Source organism: Seriola aureovittata, chromosome 14 (genome assembly GCF_021018895.1).
Source record: "Seriola aureovittata isolate HTS-2021-v1 ecotype China chromosome 14, ASM2101889v1, whole genome shotgun sequence".
In the NCBI taxonomy this organism is placed as follows: domain Eukaryota; kingdom Metazoa; phylum Chordata; class Actinopteri; order Carangiformes; family Carangidae; genus Seriola; species Seriola aureovittata.
Genome location: NC_079377.1, coordinates 12,245,071 through 12,261,660, shown reverse-complemented (window position 1 = coordinate 12,261,660; position 16,590 = coordinate 12,245,071). Strand labels below are relative to the sequence as shown.

The following is a 16,590-nucleotide window of genomic DNA, read 5'->3' as shown; positions in this document are numbered from 1 at the left end:
GAGTTTGACTGATGGTTTTAGTCTCACTGTAATAACAATGAGCACTGCATACCTCTGTATTGCTTCATTGCACTGCTGCATAATGCAGCATAGTAGTTTTGTAATGGTAGTTGACTAGGTGGTCTTAGTTTGTGCAACAATCTCCTGCACTGTTTCCCTTAGGTGTTGGAAAGTGACTATGTGAGTTCCCACCTCCACCTGTGGATCGACCTCATTTTTGGGTATCGGCAACAAGGTCCAGCTGCTGTAGAAAGTGTCAACACGTTCCATCCTTACTTCTACGCCCAGAGAGGTCGGCAGAATTCTAAGGACCCCCTCATAAGGAGCACAATCTTGGGATACGTCAGCAACTTTGGCCAGGTTCCCAAACAGGTAAAAAGAATTGGCTTGGGGAGCAGAAAAGACTTTCTGCATGTAGGTGTGTCATATTGTTTTTAAAATAATTATTCTTTGAGAATCACCTGCTTCTTTTCCATAGCTCTTCCCCAAACCACATCCACCTCGCAGTGGCTCTAAGAAAGAAGGATCAACACCACCCCATCCAACTCCATTTTTCTTCAAACTGGATAAACTGAAGACCACTGTGCAGCCATTCAGAGGTACAGGCAGATAATAAAAGAGGGACCTCAATTATCTTAATCTTAAAGGAATTGATACCACTCTCATGTCTGTGCACTTTATGCCACAGCCTGTAGTCAATTAACTTATCTTAGTACAAAGGCTAGAAGCAGGTGGACACCGGCTACCAGCACCTTTAAAGCTTGGTTTTACACTATTTTTCCATACAGTATTAAACATATATATAACATATTCCTTAGTGAGCTTTAGAGGGGCTGGTAGCCGGATATTTTTTTCACCTTTGTATAGAGCTAGGCTGTCTGTTTCACCCGTTTCCAGTCGTTATGCTATGCTAAGCTAAGCTAATCAGCTGCTGGCTGTAGCTTCATATTTAGCATAGTCTCAGCCAAAATGTCAAACTATTCCTTTAAATGAAGGTCTGAAATTAAAGTATTATAATATAACCGTGTAAACAATGGATATCAAACAACTGAATCAACAAAGCTATTTTCTGCTGAGTAAACTAAATTCAATCAATTATAGTCATCTGTATTTGGCATTATTGTATATTGTTCCACCTTTATTTTATTTCACACCGTTTGATGTCAATTATTATATACAAGATACACCCAGGTCTCAAGGGAATCATTGAAATAGAGCGAGAATGTCCATAGATTAATTTACACTATGGAAGAAGTAGAAGGAGCTATCTGTTAGAGCTACAATATGGAGATGACTCTTCCGCTGAGCCCTACTTAATAATCTGAATATCCCTACAGGCCCACTGAGGGAGAGGAGATGAATCTGCGAATGCTCAGGGAGAGATTCCTGCATATTACATTTCATATTAAATCTTAGAGTGTCTGATCTGATCAATAAGCAGATAGAGATGAATAGGAGGAGGAACACTAAGACTAATGCAGACACGAGTTCTTTCTGGGGATTTTAGAAGCAGAACTGGTGAAAGGATATAATGATTTCTGCCTGTTCCTGCATGTACAGGTCAATTACAGGCACAATTACAGCCGCTCTTTCACTGCCTCGCCCACATATACACACACACACACACACACACGCGCACACACGCACGTACAACTTCCAGGATGATGGTGTCCCCCTAGGAGAGAGTCTTGCTCAGCTTTTTGTAACCTGGGAATAGCTGTTTTAATTGCCCAGTTTTCTGTGGTCAGTTTAATGAAATTCTTTACAAGTTTACTGAGCTACCAAACTCTTTAATGTGATGTTTCTGAACAGCCATTACCTTTATTTGGCCAGGCAAGTTTATTCAGGTACACAAAAGGCAGAATGAGGTCACCATTACTTTTTATAGGTGCATATTGTATAACTGACAATTTTCTTTTATATAAAAAAAAGCAAAAAAAAAGCACCCAATTACTTTCTTTCTCAACTTTTTACTCACGGTGCCCCGTGCTCAATAACACTGTAAACCCCTCTGCAGAGCTGACAAGAGGCCCAGTGGGTCAAATACTGTGTCTGGAAAAAGAGGTCTTGGTCCTGGAGAGAAACCGGGTCCTCCTGTCCCCTCTGTCGACCTGCTTCTTCAGCTGGGGCTTCCCAGACAACAGCTGTGCCTTTGGAAACTATGCCACAGAGAAGGTGTGTGTGGTGTTACACAGTAGTTTAATTTTACATTCAATTTCACACAACCCTCTAGGTCCACCTAGTTGCATGAATCAAATTGAAATGAGACAATTTCAAATCTTGTGGAGGCCCACATTGCACATCCATGAAGCATGGACTTGTTTTTAAATGTGAGAATTGGATTGATAAATTCATTATATTATAACAACATACAACTTTTACTCCCTTTTATTGATAAGTGCTCTGTATCAGTGTTAAACACATTTGCGGAAACTGAATTTTATCCAGTTTTATCTCATACATATGAAGCATCTCACTGGGTTTGGGTCAAGCCACACACACCAACAGCTAATCAGTATCATATCCATAAACTCATTCACTTTATGCAAACACACATAAACCATGTCATGACGGTTCTATGTATGTCCATCTCTAGATCTTTGCTGTGTGTGAGAGTTTATGTGATTGGGGCGCGACATTGTGCGCAGCCTGTCCCAACCCGACGACCGTCATCACCGCAGGAACCAGCTCCCCGGTGTGTGTGTGGGATGTAGCAGTCAACAAGGACAAACTCTCTCACATGAAACTAAGACAGGTTCGTTTGTCTCTGTGTTTGTTTGCTCCAGAGATTTAACAGTAACATCCAGAGTGTATTGGTAAACATAGTCATGTATACACACATTCAGAATAACACTGACCCAATTTTTCCTCATAGCCGTTATACGGTCACACAGATTCAGTGACATGTCTGGCGGTGTCGGAGGTCCACAGCTTGATAGTAAGTGGCTCCCGTGACCTCACTTGTATCCTGTGGGATATGGAAGAGCTAAGCTACATCACCCAGTTAGCAGGACACACAACCGGCGTCTCTGCACTGGCTATCAATGACCTCACCGTAAGTCCACCTCCTTAATCATCCTCTCAGTAATTCTCTACCTTCGCTCCTCTCAAAATCTCTCTCCTCCCTTTCTTTTGTTCTGTGTAATTTTTGGCACACTGTTCATTCAGCTGACAGCATGAGGAAGGGAGGATTCTTATTGTTGACAGCATGCGTATCCTCTTTGTGTGTGTTTTGCCTTTTTTGTGCATCTCTGTATATTTGTGCGCACATGGGTGTCAACACCATGTTGCTGTTTTCTAGGGTGAGATTGCGTCATGTGCGGGACCTCTGCTCTACCTGTGGACCATGAGGGGTCAGCTGTTGACTTGCACTGACACTTCCTGTGGGCCTCAGGCAGACATTCTGTGTGTAAGCTTCACACAGCGACACGAGTGGGACGCCAGGAACGTAATCGTCACTGGCTGTGCAGATGGCATCATAAAGGTGATTTTTTTTTTTTTTTTTTCTCTTTGTACGACTTGAACATAGGGAGGAGAGGTTGCTCTGTGTAGTCCCTACTTTTGCATTAGCTTTGCAGATAGCGGCTTGGATGTCCATCAACGTATTAATATCAGCATATGGGTTGAGTGTGTGTGTGTGTGTGTGTGTGTGTGTGTAACTGTTTACGCCTAGGATTAATATAAACACATGATGCCTCTCTGCAATCAAAGCAGCAAACTCCAAATTAGGCTTCACTTGGGAGTGGGTGTCCATGCCACATGCACAGCACACACACAAATGGTATTATTACTTTATTATTACCTTGAGTGGGGTGTGTGCGCGTGCTGGTGCGTATGTGAGTGTGTTTTGTTATTATGTTGAATTATGTCTGATTTTGCAACTCGTTATGTGTCTCTCATACAGATATGGAAGACAGAGTACACCAGAACACAATTACCTGGCCCTCCAGAAGAGCCTGTGTCCCCAGGGCAAGACCGAACAGAGAGAGACGGTAATGTTACTGGCAGTAGGATCAGATATGCATGTAGGTGCTGTATTTATAACAACACAGATAATGGGAGTGGCTGACAGTAGCACAACTGTGAGACTGACTAAAATGCAGCTGCTCAAAGAGTTTCATGTCTCAAAAAGAAACCCATCACTAACTAATTAGATAAATCCTGAAGTGTGAGATGATTATTTATAACCGCTCATCTTAGAGCTAGACAGCATGATTTCCAGATGAGAGATTATAATGCTTACCCCATCCCTCACTAGCGTTAGGGCTAGCTGGAATTATGTTGTTATAAAGTTATTAAACATAGAGGCAGTAAACACTGATGAGTAATTCTGCTGACGTGTGTGTGCGTGTATAATTTAGAAAGCAATAATACCCAGATCCAATTTGGCATACATTGGTTACAGCCTCGCGTCACCTCATAGGAGTATTATGCTTTGCAAATTACATTGAGACAAGTCTTTACGTAACATTGAAACATTTATATTTGAGGGATTTTTCTCCCTTTAACAGCCTGCTGACCGCAGATAAACAAAGTGTTAAAGCAGAGGAACATTTTTTTTGTGGGGACCACTGGGTCAGAGTTATAGAGAGAGTGGACACCTGCCCTGTGATTCAGTAATAAGTGGAGGCTGATGTATTCTTATGATGTATCCACAGTGAGTAGCTCATGCCAGGTTAAAGGCTGGGAGAGACATCTGGTGTTGTGTCAAGAGCTGAACAGAAGTCAGGCTGTGTCCCAACGCCGCTTCAAGAAAAATCCAGCCATCACAGCTCTGGCCATGTCCAGGTATAGTAAATACCTTAATATCATGCACAAACTCAAGAGAGGTGGGGATTTAGTCCCTGGTTAAATATTTTGATACTAATACTGTACACTTCAAGAGCTAACTGAATATTGGCTGAATTCTCTACAACTCTGAATCACATACTCGTTTTCGTTTTTTCTACTATTGCATGCTTTACAACAGAATACATTTGCATTACTTTCTCCTGTGTAGGAGCCATGCTACTCTGTTGGCGGGCGACGCCTGGGGCAGAGTTTTCACCTGGACCTGTGAGTGAGAGGTGGCAATGTTTGAGCAGTTTCATGCCTTCAGCCTCCATTTCCATACAGCCTCTATCCTCTCAGAGAGAGACTGACACAGGAAGTCCATCACTGTTTTGTGTGTGCATTCAGGGATACAAGTGTTACAATATTTGATACATTCAAGTCTCAGACAATATTTTACCGTCTACTTTAGTATTTAATTCCCTCTTTTTTTCTGTAAATACTGAATTTCAACAAATTTGAATAAAACTGTTCATGGTCATTTGTCTAAATCTTCTCATGCGAGTCTGTCATTTTGATTATGACTGGCATTAGGACTTTAATTTATTTTATTTTTTTTTACTTCATCTCGGATTCATACAGGTGAAAGCGGAAGGACAAATTCCCCAGAACTGCTTGGTTGATTTGGATGAGAGAAATATTGGAAAACACTCACCACACACCATTTCTTAAAAATAAGTTAGCTCCGGGCTTCTGGCAGAGCTAACTAGGGACCACAGCAGAAACCTGTGACTGAACTGGGCAGCTTTAAGCTGAAAGCAACAGGAATTTTGTGAATGATGACCCGGCGTGTGCAGGCACAGCCAATGTTCCCTGAGAGCTGCAGCTCTCTACTAGTATTGTAGGACTGGAGCAGTTCCTTTTCTCATGAATTGCACATCAAGCGTTCAATACTTTGAAAACTACTGCACACATGTCAGCGTTTTACACTATGAGGTTGAAGTGTTTTGCTTTGGTAAATGTTTGTGGTATGAACAATTCAGGATGTTTAGTTAGTTGTGAATAGTTTCCTGGACTTCCTTTGTTGTTTTTTCACTTTTTCAATTTGCATTGTAATGTGGCATTTATGAGTATTTGACTTTTATTTTTTTTTAAATCTTCCTATACCATTCCCCTCCACAAGTTTACTGTGATCATGTGTAGTTTGTGTGTGTGTTGTGGATGATGTAAAATGTGTTTGGGTCTTGTTGGGATATCCGTTCTGCTTGTCACAGCTTTTTGTGTGCATTTTTATGGTGAACCAAGGACAGATGTGCCTTTTTAGCCACATCAGACTGTTTTAATCTTTGTAATCACGGCAGGGCCTCGATGACACACTCTTGGGAAAAACTGACCCATTTGAAGGGGGACTGTGTGAGATTTTCTAAACATTGATCATCATCTTTCAGTGGAAAAGTACAATGCTGACACTCACCACATCAATGCACTAATGTTCCAATAAATAACTTACCATCTTAAATTATGTTAGATTGTCGAGATTGTTGAGGCTCGTTCTCTTTCTGCGTCTCGCTTGCTCCCTCATGCACATGCACCACTGTTCTCTGTCATAAAGGAAGAGGTCTCTCTCTTTAACCTTTGTGTGTGTGGCTAATTGTGCTAAGTGGAGTAGCTTAATAGAGTGGAAAATAGTCCTCATAATTTTCCCAGAGAGCGAGCAATGACCTTCTCTAAAGACAACGGCCATCTCCATTCTCTCTACACCGCTGGTTTTATGATATGAAATGTCAAACCATTGGGTTCCTCAGAATAATTAAATCAAATAAATTATTGCACCTAGGCAGAACCATCTTGTAGCCTAACCCAATTATAATGCACTGTAAAGCTAATTATTAACCATGATTACAATTAGTCTAATTTGAATAAATGTAGTCATTAGCGGGTTCATCCTAGTCAGTGAGTCTGAACTGTGGGGGATGATGGTCTCTCTCTCGATCTCTCCCACTCAGAGAGATGGGTGTGGATGTGCATCATTCTCTTTCTCCGTGCACCTCTTTCTTCATCCCATTTTTTTTTTTTTTTTTTTTTCCACACACTGACCTTCACAAAATGGCCTACACCCTTCACCTTTCCTGGGTACTTGAGCGTAATGCCGCTTCCAGGATCCATGTTTGCTGTTTATGTCTGAGCCGCTGAGAAATCAGAGGCAGAAGACTCCCTGTGCAGTTTCTGTTTGTCCCCTACATAATCCCTGTAAAACTGCAACTTGATGTTTTTACACTTTTTAGATGGATAAAACAAAGGAGACATCATGTTTTCATTAGTTAGCTTTAGAGGTGCTAGTTGGAGCTTTTTTTTTTACCTTTTGGACAGAGCCCGGCTAGCTGCTTCCCCCTGTTTTCAGTTTTAATGCTAAGCTAAGCTAACGACCGCTGGCTGTAGCCTTACACTTATCAGACAGATGCGTGTGATCTGCTCATCGAACTCTCCGCCAAAGAAGAAAACAGTTGTGTTCTCTTAATACATTACAGAAGTCATTCATTTCTCATTTCTCAGTCTGTGCTGCGGCTCATGTCAGACGCTGAATGCACCACAGCTGTTTGTAATATTTTGGTGGTGTTTTTCTTTTGTCGTCTCAAACAGATCTTGCTTGTGTGACCCCCGAAAAAATCTGACAAAGTGCAGTTCAACAGTTAATTAAAAACAGCGTTTATAAGAATCAAAGGCTGCACTCTCTGAATGTCAGACCCAGGCATATATTTATTCATTTTGTGTATTAGTACTGTAATTATAAATGCATTTTTAAAGGCTGAGTGGCCTTATGACACTGCAGCAAGAGAGCCTGGACAACAGTTTCTTTCCACACAGTCTCCTGAGTTTATACAGAATAGTTACCAGTAAGAGCATTCTTATAAACATCTGGCTCACAGGCCAGCGATGCCAACAAACTAAACAACAGAATTATAAGACCCAAAAATTGCTGTGCTGGAATGGGACTGCACAGAGGAAACACAAAAGCCTCATTTGCCGACAGTTGTAGCGTACTTACAGCCAAAAAACAAATGCTAAATGCCATAGTGATAGTTCATAAATATAGTCCTTTTTGATGCCGCTCAGTTCAGTTCGGAGAGCTGAATCTCTGCCCTCACTTTCGGAGGTACCAAGCTGCTTTGTTTACAGCTGTTTCTCCTGGAAGAGGATCTGAGCGTACACAGTGTCCGGGCTTGAGGGTGTGGGGTCCGGGCTGGAGGAGGCTTGGGGCTCCGGCCTCGGTCTGACCAGCTCCAGCTCTGCGTATGTCAGACTGTCCTCCTGAGATACTCGAGGCTAGAGGAGGGAGGGAAGGAAAGGATGAGAGGAACTTGGAAGGAATTTAGCTCAGAGATAAGGCAAGAGGGGAAAGTATTGCAAAGTCAATATAAACATTTCAGATTTCCCCATAAAAAAAATAAGAAATGTATGTAGGGAGTGTATGTGTCTTGTCTCTATACAATCTTTCACAGCAAACAGTAGTATTATTCCACTTTCCGTAGTAAACATCACAATAGTGCTTCTCAGCTGCAGAAAGTATGTGTTTACAGGGTTTGCAGGACCTCTTGGAACATTCAGTTTACTCAACAAACATTTGATACAATGGGACTCCTATCCAACGTCCTCAGATCCTTCTAGTTACACTAATCCAATCAGTATGTGCGTGCAAAAGAAATGCTCACAACTTCATTTCACTACAAAATCACACGAACGGCATCAGCAGAGGCACTGATGATGATCCTTAGTTTGAGTAGTTTTCTTCTGTATATATATTTGTTTGACACTTTTATTGTAGATATAAAACCAATGAAGCACTCTAAATAAATAATTGTGTTTGAGAAGCAATAAAGCTAAATAGAATTATCAAGCTCATAACTGAATGAAGAGACGGCAATAAACTCCTGTAGACAATCATGCAGTCATGAGACAAATTCCCTATTGTGCATATCTCAATAACAACTCTGCATGAAAAAAAAAAAACATCTTTTCAAAATGTTAATAAATACATTTTAACAAATACATTAAATGCATATGTTTCAATAATGGTGTTATGGCAGTAGTGGGCATAGGAATAACTGAGCTTGTGTGATGGGTGACAACAAGGTGACTTACGGCAGCAGATCTTCTTGGCTGAGTCTTTAACCTTCTGGGCTTTTGAGGTCTCTTTGCAGCAACAGGCACTGAAAGACAGATACAACCTTAATTGACTGAAAACAGCAGCCAGGAGGAATGAATTCACAAATACAAATGTGTGATTGAAGTCAAAATCATCCTTCGCAACCACTTTATATTAAACATAGTCAAAGGGAAGCTTATAAGAGAAGTAAGAGCTTCATTCTGCCATTTCCAGTGTCAGTGTTGAATTGTCCTCAGACAATACGCAGGATTTTACCTAAATACAGCGTTAAAGTTTCATCCTCAGTTTGTTTTCTGCTGGTATCCCAGTCTCTCTGCTGCTGTTTCTGTCACGGAAAATTGAATTATGCTGGAGATATCACTTTCTGCTTTTTTACTTGCTGGATGCATTCATTTAATATTGTTTCCTTTACCCGTTAATTCCTTTTCTAAGCATCACGGGGGGCTGGGGCCTCCCTCAGCCCCCCGTGACTCTAATGCCTCCGATGTGTTTGGAATTTAAGAGGAAACTCAAGTGCCATACAAAGATACAAAGACTGGGATTTGAACCAGGTCCCTCCACGCTGCGAGATGACACTATTAACTTCTGAGCCACTGTCCTCCCTCTGAACCAACACATTAGATTGTAAAAGCGTCTCATCTTGGATGTTCATATTAGAATTCAGTCCATTTTATTTTCCTGCATAAAATATATTGACACCCTAATTGAGTGGTTCCCAGCTTGGGTCTGAGGGGGTTGGCTCTTTTTCTGACTTTTCTTGAATTATTGAAATACTGGACACTTTTGCCTCTCCAGGCCTTTAAAACACCATCAAATCTTTTAAGTGAAAAAACACTCCATACTTCTTCCAATTCATCCCTACACTGAGGCCATAGCAGGTGATGAGGAGTCTGGAGCTAAAAAGGTTGGGAACCACTGGCCTAATGACCCTTTTTTTTAAAGAATTAAAAAGTCACATCCTGCTCTCAAAATGTCACTTCACCTTTGGCTGGTATGTGCGGCGGTGGCTCTTCAGGTAGTTTAGGTGGTGTTACTGTGACTCTTCTGTTAGTTTTCTGTCTTATGTCTTTCCTCTGCGCTCTTGGGGAGGAACTGGAGGAACTGATGGAGCTGGTTACAGTTTCTCCTGAGCTGTATGGAGCAGAGGAGTTGTAATTAGAGCTACAACTAACGCTTTCGTTTATCCATTAATCGATTATGCACATTGTCCAATAGCATGCTTTATGTTTTTCATAAAATAAAATATGGGCAGTTAATCCTTGTTAATTAATTGTTTCATTACTATTTTTACAGCATACTGTACCTGCTTTCTGGACATTTGACCAAGAGGTAACTGGCTGTAGAAAGAAAAAAAAAAAATCATGTCGACAAAGACGTCCAGGGTTTGTTTTGCATAGAAAATATAAAGTTACAAAAGTGAAGTTACTGTAGGAAAACAAATGATGCTATTTACCTTTGAGTCTGTGTCTTCTGTGAAAGTACTGGCAAGTGAGAACCAGCGTGAACAGGAAGATGGACAACAGGCCCAGTGAGCAGATCAGCACAGCGCACAGATACACATCTTCACAACACAGACAGATGATAATCTTAGAGAAAAATCATCGGCACAGTGGCTTTATCAAACTTGTATATGGTAAAGTGAAGAGGTACCTGCAAATAAACGCCACAGTCCTTCACTGCTACCATCCTCAAGAGTAAAGTGCACTGGAGAAACAATTGTTAGAAAGAAAAAAAAAAAAAAGGTCAGCAAAATCAGAAAACTGTGCCCAGACAAAAAAAATCTTTGTAAATTGCTGTTGTCTGAGGGCACTGAACCAACACAGCAGACAGCCTGACATTTCTGGTTTCCAGAAATATCAAAACCGCTGTCATGAAGGGAGAGTCTGTTGCAGCATCAGCCAAACCCACCACACACACACACACACACACACACACACACACACACACACACACACAGACACACACACAGACACACACGATCAACACACAGGCCTGGCTGCAGTGCAGTTCTTGGACAGTGTTTGGGGGGTTCCCTGTTGCTCTGCTTCTCCACTTCCTTTTGTTGGTCACTTCACAATTGTTTAATGTTGCAGTTCTTTTTTTTAAATTTTTTTTTTATTTTTTAAAATGTGTGATAAGAGAATGAATAAAAAAGTGGTCGGTATGTGCCAGTGAATGATGGGCTGTGTATAGGTCAGGGGTATTTGACAAGGAGAGTGAACAGAGGCTATGTACATAAATTACTTTGTCTCCCTGCTCCCCATAATGAGATTTTAATACGTCTTTTAAACACAGGTTGATAAACATATTAATAAGAAATGATAAGGTGTTAACTCTAATTGACTTCCAGCCTGTTTCCAGACCATTAATTAATATCAGGGAGCAACACAATGGCTTTTGTGTTGTGACCAAGCGGCAACAAAAACTGTATCAGATGTATCAGCGATCAGGTTTACAAGATACACTTTCGATAATGCGCCACAAGTGATGCGTTTTTTCCAGATACTGTGGCCAGTGTTCAATTAGATGTTTTCTAAAATATGTATCCAGTACCCAGGAGTAAGCCTTAAAAAACAAGTTTGATTATAGACATAACAGGGATGCTTTACAAAAGTGCAATGCAATGCATGAGCCCTTCAGTATGTTTTTCTTTTCAAAATCTTAAATGTATAATTTTTTTTCAGTTGTGTAAATTCAATGCTACTGTAATTATAGAGGGCCAGTCTGCGGTGTTTTATTATTTTGTCCACCCACAGTTTACCATGAAAGTACAAGTAATGTCTGCCTAAGGAAAAGACAAATTGTCGCCGGGGCTCCCTCATTTGTTGAGGCGACAGGCTATATGTAACAGGCATCTTTTGGTAATGTGAGCCGTAAGCAGTCAATGTAAGTGGACCGCACATATGACCTTCACAGTGTGGTTAGCCACATGCTAAACCCTGCGTCTGATTAGTGTAAGATGCCCGAGGTTAACAGGTTGGCTGTTAGGGAGGTACACACAGAGGAGGAGTTTATGAAAAAAGGTTTTCATGAAGAGCCAAAAACCCATAAAATAAAGATTTATGTTCATCTGCTTTCCCACAGTCCAGCTGTGAAGGCGGGATTCAAAAAAGTGAATCATCCACTGAAAGAAGTGAGATTTTAGAGATATGGGAGAAGACGAACCATCTCCCCTCTGTGCAAAACCTCTTGACTAAGGCCCAGTGATCTCCGTGGGGTGTAGCCTTTGCTCTGAGATCTGCAGACTGAAACCTGCGGACTGAGGGGTTCCCTGGATTACAGTTACAGTAGAACTTTGCTTTCTCTTTGTTTACCCGTATAATGTCAGCTCTTGTGTTTCTGGTTCTGCGGTCGATGCATGTCGGAGATGCCTGAGGTTGTGTGGCTTCCTTAGTGGGACATTGCCCTGAATATAGGGCAGGGCGTTGTCAGATGGCTCAGTCTGACTTCAACTTCTAGGCATACAACTAGCGAAAGGTAACCTGCGCAACCCAGTCAGGTGTAGCCACACCTATAGCCCCTTAAATGTGTGCAGCCAACAGTGACAGATGGCTTCCCAGCAGTCAATCCAGTTCAATCAGGTAAAAGATTGTTCTGTATAAAGAAGTATTTATTGCTGCATGTGATTCAAATTAGTTCTTAACCAGATTTGCTCAGGTTGTTTATTGTTGATTTCTGCAGGAACCTTGGCACGGACTAAATAAGTTCCACTGCAGCTGAATTCTCCAGTAAATTTTCTCCTGAGGCCTGCATAAAAGTGAACCCAGAATGCTGACGTCATGTAATTCAGAGTTTTTGAACGTGGCCAGCTCAGCAACACTCTACCTTTTGCTCCTCATGCTCAAACACACAGAGTGATATTGTTGAGTGTGGTTTGGCTGTGTGAGCTCATTGTTTTGAGATGGAAATGCCAGAGGATTGGGGTCACACTCAAACACATATAGTGCTCCACTTAGAGCGAATAGCGCAGCTAGAGTCAAAGAACACAAGCTGCACATTTCTCTTTGCCCTTGGTCCTTCAATAAAAACTGTTGCTCTTCCATTTAATCTGTCACTTCTATTGCCAGATAACATGGACAGCATGCCTCCACTGATAGTGTGCGGCTGTGAGGGGATTCCTTGGAAAGGAGAATTCCATGGAAAGCATTTTCAGAGTAATAGCACCAGAAATCCCCTTTGCCTTACATTTGCTCCTCTCTTGTCAGTGACCAGGGTTGCGCAAAGGTATAAAAAAAAAAAAAAAAGCAAAAGTATTAGAGAGCTCTGCGCAAATTTCTTTTTCTGTACTTGCCTGCATGAACTAAGCGAAGGTTAATAAATTCTCTTGCATTTGATCTAACAAAAAGCTAGAAACACTAATATTTTTTGTTGATGTTTCACTGCCTAATTCACTTTTGACTTGCCCTCCACCAGGGGACACAGCCCCAGTGCTGCAGAGCTTCAACATCTTGATCAAGGACACCTAGACAGGGAGGATGCTTGTGGAGAAAGGACCTCAAACCCCTCAGCACTTGGCTAACATGCTTAATTTAAAAAAAAAAAAGAAAAAGAAAAGCAGCTTGTCTTGTCTATCCACACGAAGAGCACAATGTGTTCAAGTACACCTTCAGTTACCTGTGAGCTGTGTGGTGCTGGTACCATTGGACGATGCTCTCCATGTGTTTCTGTGTTTGCGGATCTCCTGAACCTTACAGGTGTAGAAACCCTGCTCCGTCCCTGTCACATTGAATATCCGCAGCCGGTACAGCTCTCCCTCCGTTTCCTCATGCAGACGGAACTTTGACTGGGGGAAACGACGGGTGTAGTTCCCGTAAATCTTAATTTTCTTTATGCCCATCTTTACAATCAGGAACTGAGTGGGCTCGAGAGCAGGGGGAGGAGAGGGGGATGGAGAGGGGGATGGAGAGGGGGGAGGAGGCGCGAGAGTAGGAGCCGCAAGAGGAGAGAAGAACCAGCGAAGGATGAGGACGCTGTTGCTCCTCTTCCTCTGAGATACCAGGCAGGACAGGGTCAAGTTGTCTTTCTCTGTTACCATGACAACAGGTCCAGGGGTCACTGTCACATTCAGGGCGTGACATACCTCTGTTGACAAGAGACACAAACAATACAGGCAATATGAACAGCTGACATCATTATTTATTCTTTTTTAAATGTAGTTTTTGTTTTTGTGTGCCGCACTGCGCTGCGTGTACTGCACCCTCTGACACAATAACACAAACCAAACCATAAAATATTATTTTTTTCCAAACAAGAGTGCAAAGATCTGGTAGCGTGAGTGACTCCTCCCTGCTTTTTAAATTAGTAATTAACAGTTGGTAATGTTTCCCACATGGAGAATGTCTGGGTTCATTTTTGCGAGATGTTTGATTTCCTCCCATTTGAACATAATTGTGGCATTTAGACAAAGCAACTTTCTATGCACACCCACAGTGCCCACTGGGATTTATGGTGTTAGAGCTCACGCTGGTTCTACTTATATATATATATGGCATTCCATCAGTGGATGGGAATTCAGTTCATAATATCTAGAAGGCATAAGAGGAAAGAAAACTAGACCAGCCTGGAGGTACTCGTGTTTTATTCTGCTGCCAGCTGGGTCAGGTCTGTCTAGAGGAGACATGGTGTCTGGACACAATATGTGTGATCAGACAGGCAAAGAGAATCTACAGGTGGGAGACATTCATCTTCAGGACGGTACATTCCGAAACAGGCAAAGAGAAACACGACAGGATAACAGGGAACATCTGGGCTGCCTTGCTGTTTTTTTTTTTTTTTTTGTTTGTTTGTTTGTTGCTGTGTGAGTTGGGAAATCTCCCTCAGGGTCTGTGCGCCACTATTTAATGTGACAACAAAAGCAGCAACAGGGACTCAAACCAACATAACACAAAACCGAACATAACCAAAAGATTACAGGGCAGGAAATAGGAGTTGTAGATCCACTTTATGCCACTTTATAGAATACAAATTATACTGAAGTTTTCTCTGATCACATAGAACGAACCTAACTCTCCGAGCGATTTCATTTTAAACAAAGCTTTCAACAGACCTTCTGCTACGTTAATATTGCTAAAGATTATTGTACTTGCAACTTTTGTTTGTTGTAGAAACAATGAGTAATAGGAAGTGTTTACTCTTGTATGTTTGACATGATTTTCGTGCCAAAATTTCATAACAAACTCAAAATTTACAGTTTCACAGTGGTGTACGTTAGATTTTAGGTCAACTTAGACACATTTTCTTTCTTTCTTCCTTTCTTGCCTGCTCACTCGCATTCTTACTGGTTTATACTGCTGTAAACAAGGTAAACTTACCTGTGACCAGAGCCTTAGTCAGGACAAGGACCACTATAGAGAAGTACATTTTCCACAGTCAGCGAATCCATAAACCCAGACAACTGCACAGCACTTACACAAGCAGCCACATTCAAAACAGAGCCTGACTACACGACCCACCAGAGCCCTTACCCACCATTAACTCTTCTCCTCTTTCTCCTTTTTTCTGTGTAATATGAAACAGTAAATGTTCTGTTCCCACTTAGAAACTCCCACTCACTCTCCCAGTACTCTCTCTCTCACTCTCTCGCTGACTGTCTCTCTCCCTCTCTCTCCCTCTCCCTCTCCCTCTATTTCTCTGTGTGTCCTGCAAAACGTAGGAAATGTCATTTCCTGTGTTTCTGTGAGGAGTCTTGGACCATGGCCCAAAACCCCAGAACTCTAAAGCGATGGTCAAATCTCGTGGTTTTGTGTGTGTGCATGCGCCTGTCACACTGTGTGTCATTTTGAGAAGCATATTCAATAAAGCGCTGAACATGCATTTCCATTACCCAAGTTACTCTCAGAGTCAAGGGGTAATGCTCATCTTGCACCTCCCCATAAAGCTAACAAAGAGGAAATGTTGGTGTTCATATATGTGAGCCTGCACGCATGTGTTCATGCATTTATGTGGATGTGGATGTGCGTGTGTGTGCTGGGACCTCTCCCTGTCTGGCTGCTGGACAGAGTGGCATGGGCTTGTCTCTGGCTGTGGTTGTCAGACTGTCCCAGTGGTATGAAGCCTGCTGCTTTATTGGGCAGGCTAAACTGCTGAGGCAGGGCTTCTGCTGGCGCTTTGAGCTCTGCCAAAGCCAAATGGAATTACACAACAGATTTAACCCTTCATACATATGACCTACTGTATGTAGGATTCTCTTGATGGATGGATTCAGTGGAAAATGTACTGGCTGGGTTGATTACGGTGGTTCAAACTTTTCTAACCATGACAAAATCTTTTGTTTTGAAAAAGAAGTAATTGTACTGTACTAAGTTTAAGTCGTAGTACTAGTACAGTACTAGTAGTAGTTTTATCAATTCAGGGTCACATGTAAAAATGTTAAAATAATAGTTACGGTGACTGTAGAATGTAAAATGTCTTCTTAATTACATCTTTTACTTGGGGTTTCCCTCAAGTTTTCCTTTACTTAAGTCTGAAGTTCAAGTCTTTTCTCCAGTGGAGGAATCACTCTCCTCTGCCCTGCAGTGGTCAAAGCAAGTTACTGCTCCTCAGGGGGACAACAATACTTGAGGTTACTGTGAAGCTGGAGAGTATATATTCAGGCGTTCTCACCACAGCCGTGTACATTTAATCCGAGTTTGTGAATCAAGGGAAATCAAAGCACT

The 16,590-nt window shown here is 41.7% G+C and overlaps 2 protein-coding genes across 4 annotated transcripts in view; one reads left to right on the top strand and one right to left on the bottom strand.

Moving 5' to 3' along the window:
* wdfy4 (WDFY family member 4) overlaps window positions 1-5,311 on the top strand; it is a 40,509-nt gene extending 35,198 nt beyond the window's left edge. For all 3 annotated transcript variants that reach the window (XM_056395234.1, XM_056395236.1, XM_056395237.1), the window contains 9 exons: window positions 163-372; window positions 479-599; window positions 2,018-2,175; window positions 2,597-2,755; window positions 2,876-3,055; window positions 3,302-3,484; window positions 3,905-3,992; window positions 4,659-4,788; window positions 5,000-5,311. In XM_056395234.1, the coding sequence (XP_056251209.1) occupies window positions 163-372; window positions 479-599; window positions 2,018-2,175; window positions 2,597-2,755; window positions 2,876-3,055; window positions 3,302-3,484; window positions 3,905-3,992; window positions 4,659-4,788; window positions 5,000-5,063 (1,293 nt within the window). In that variant the 3' untranslated portion in view covers window positions 5,064-5,311. The remainder of the gene's footprint in view (window positions 1-162; window positions 373-478; window positions 600-2,017; window positions 2,176-2,596; window positions 2,756-2,875; window positions 3,056-3,301; window positions 3,485-3,904; window positions 3,993-4,658; window positions 4,789-4,999) is intronic.
* Window positions 5,312-7,507: 2,196 nt separating this feature from the next.
* On the bottom strand, window positions 7,508-15,517 carry vstm4a (V-set and transmembrane domain containing 4a). Its single transcript, XM_056395240.1, has 8 exons — window positions 15,247-15,517; window positions 13,550-14,017; window positions 10,586-10,639; window positions 10,389-10,496; window positions 10,239-10,272; window positions 9,918-10,066; window positions 8,911-8,978; window positions 7,508-8,094 (listed from the first exon to the last, which is right to left on the bottom strand). Exons 1-8 carry the CDS (start codon window positions 15,293-15,295, stop codon window positions 7,942-7,944), a joined length of 1,083 nt encoding a protein of 360 aa, XP_056251215.1. The 5' UTR covers window positions 15,296-15,517; the 3' UTR covers window positions 7,508-7,941.
* Window positions 15,518-16,590: the final 1,073 nt, after the last annotated feature.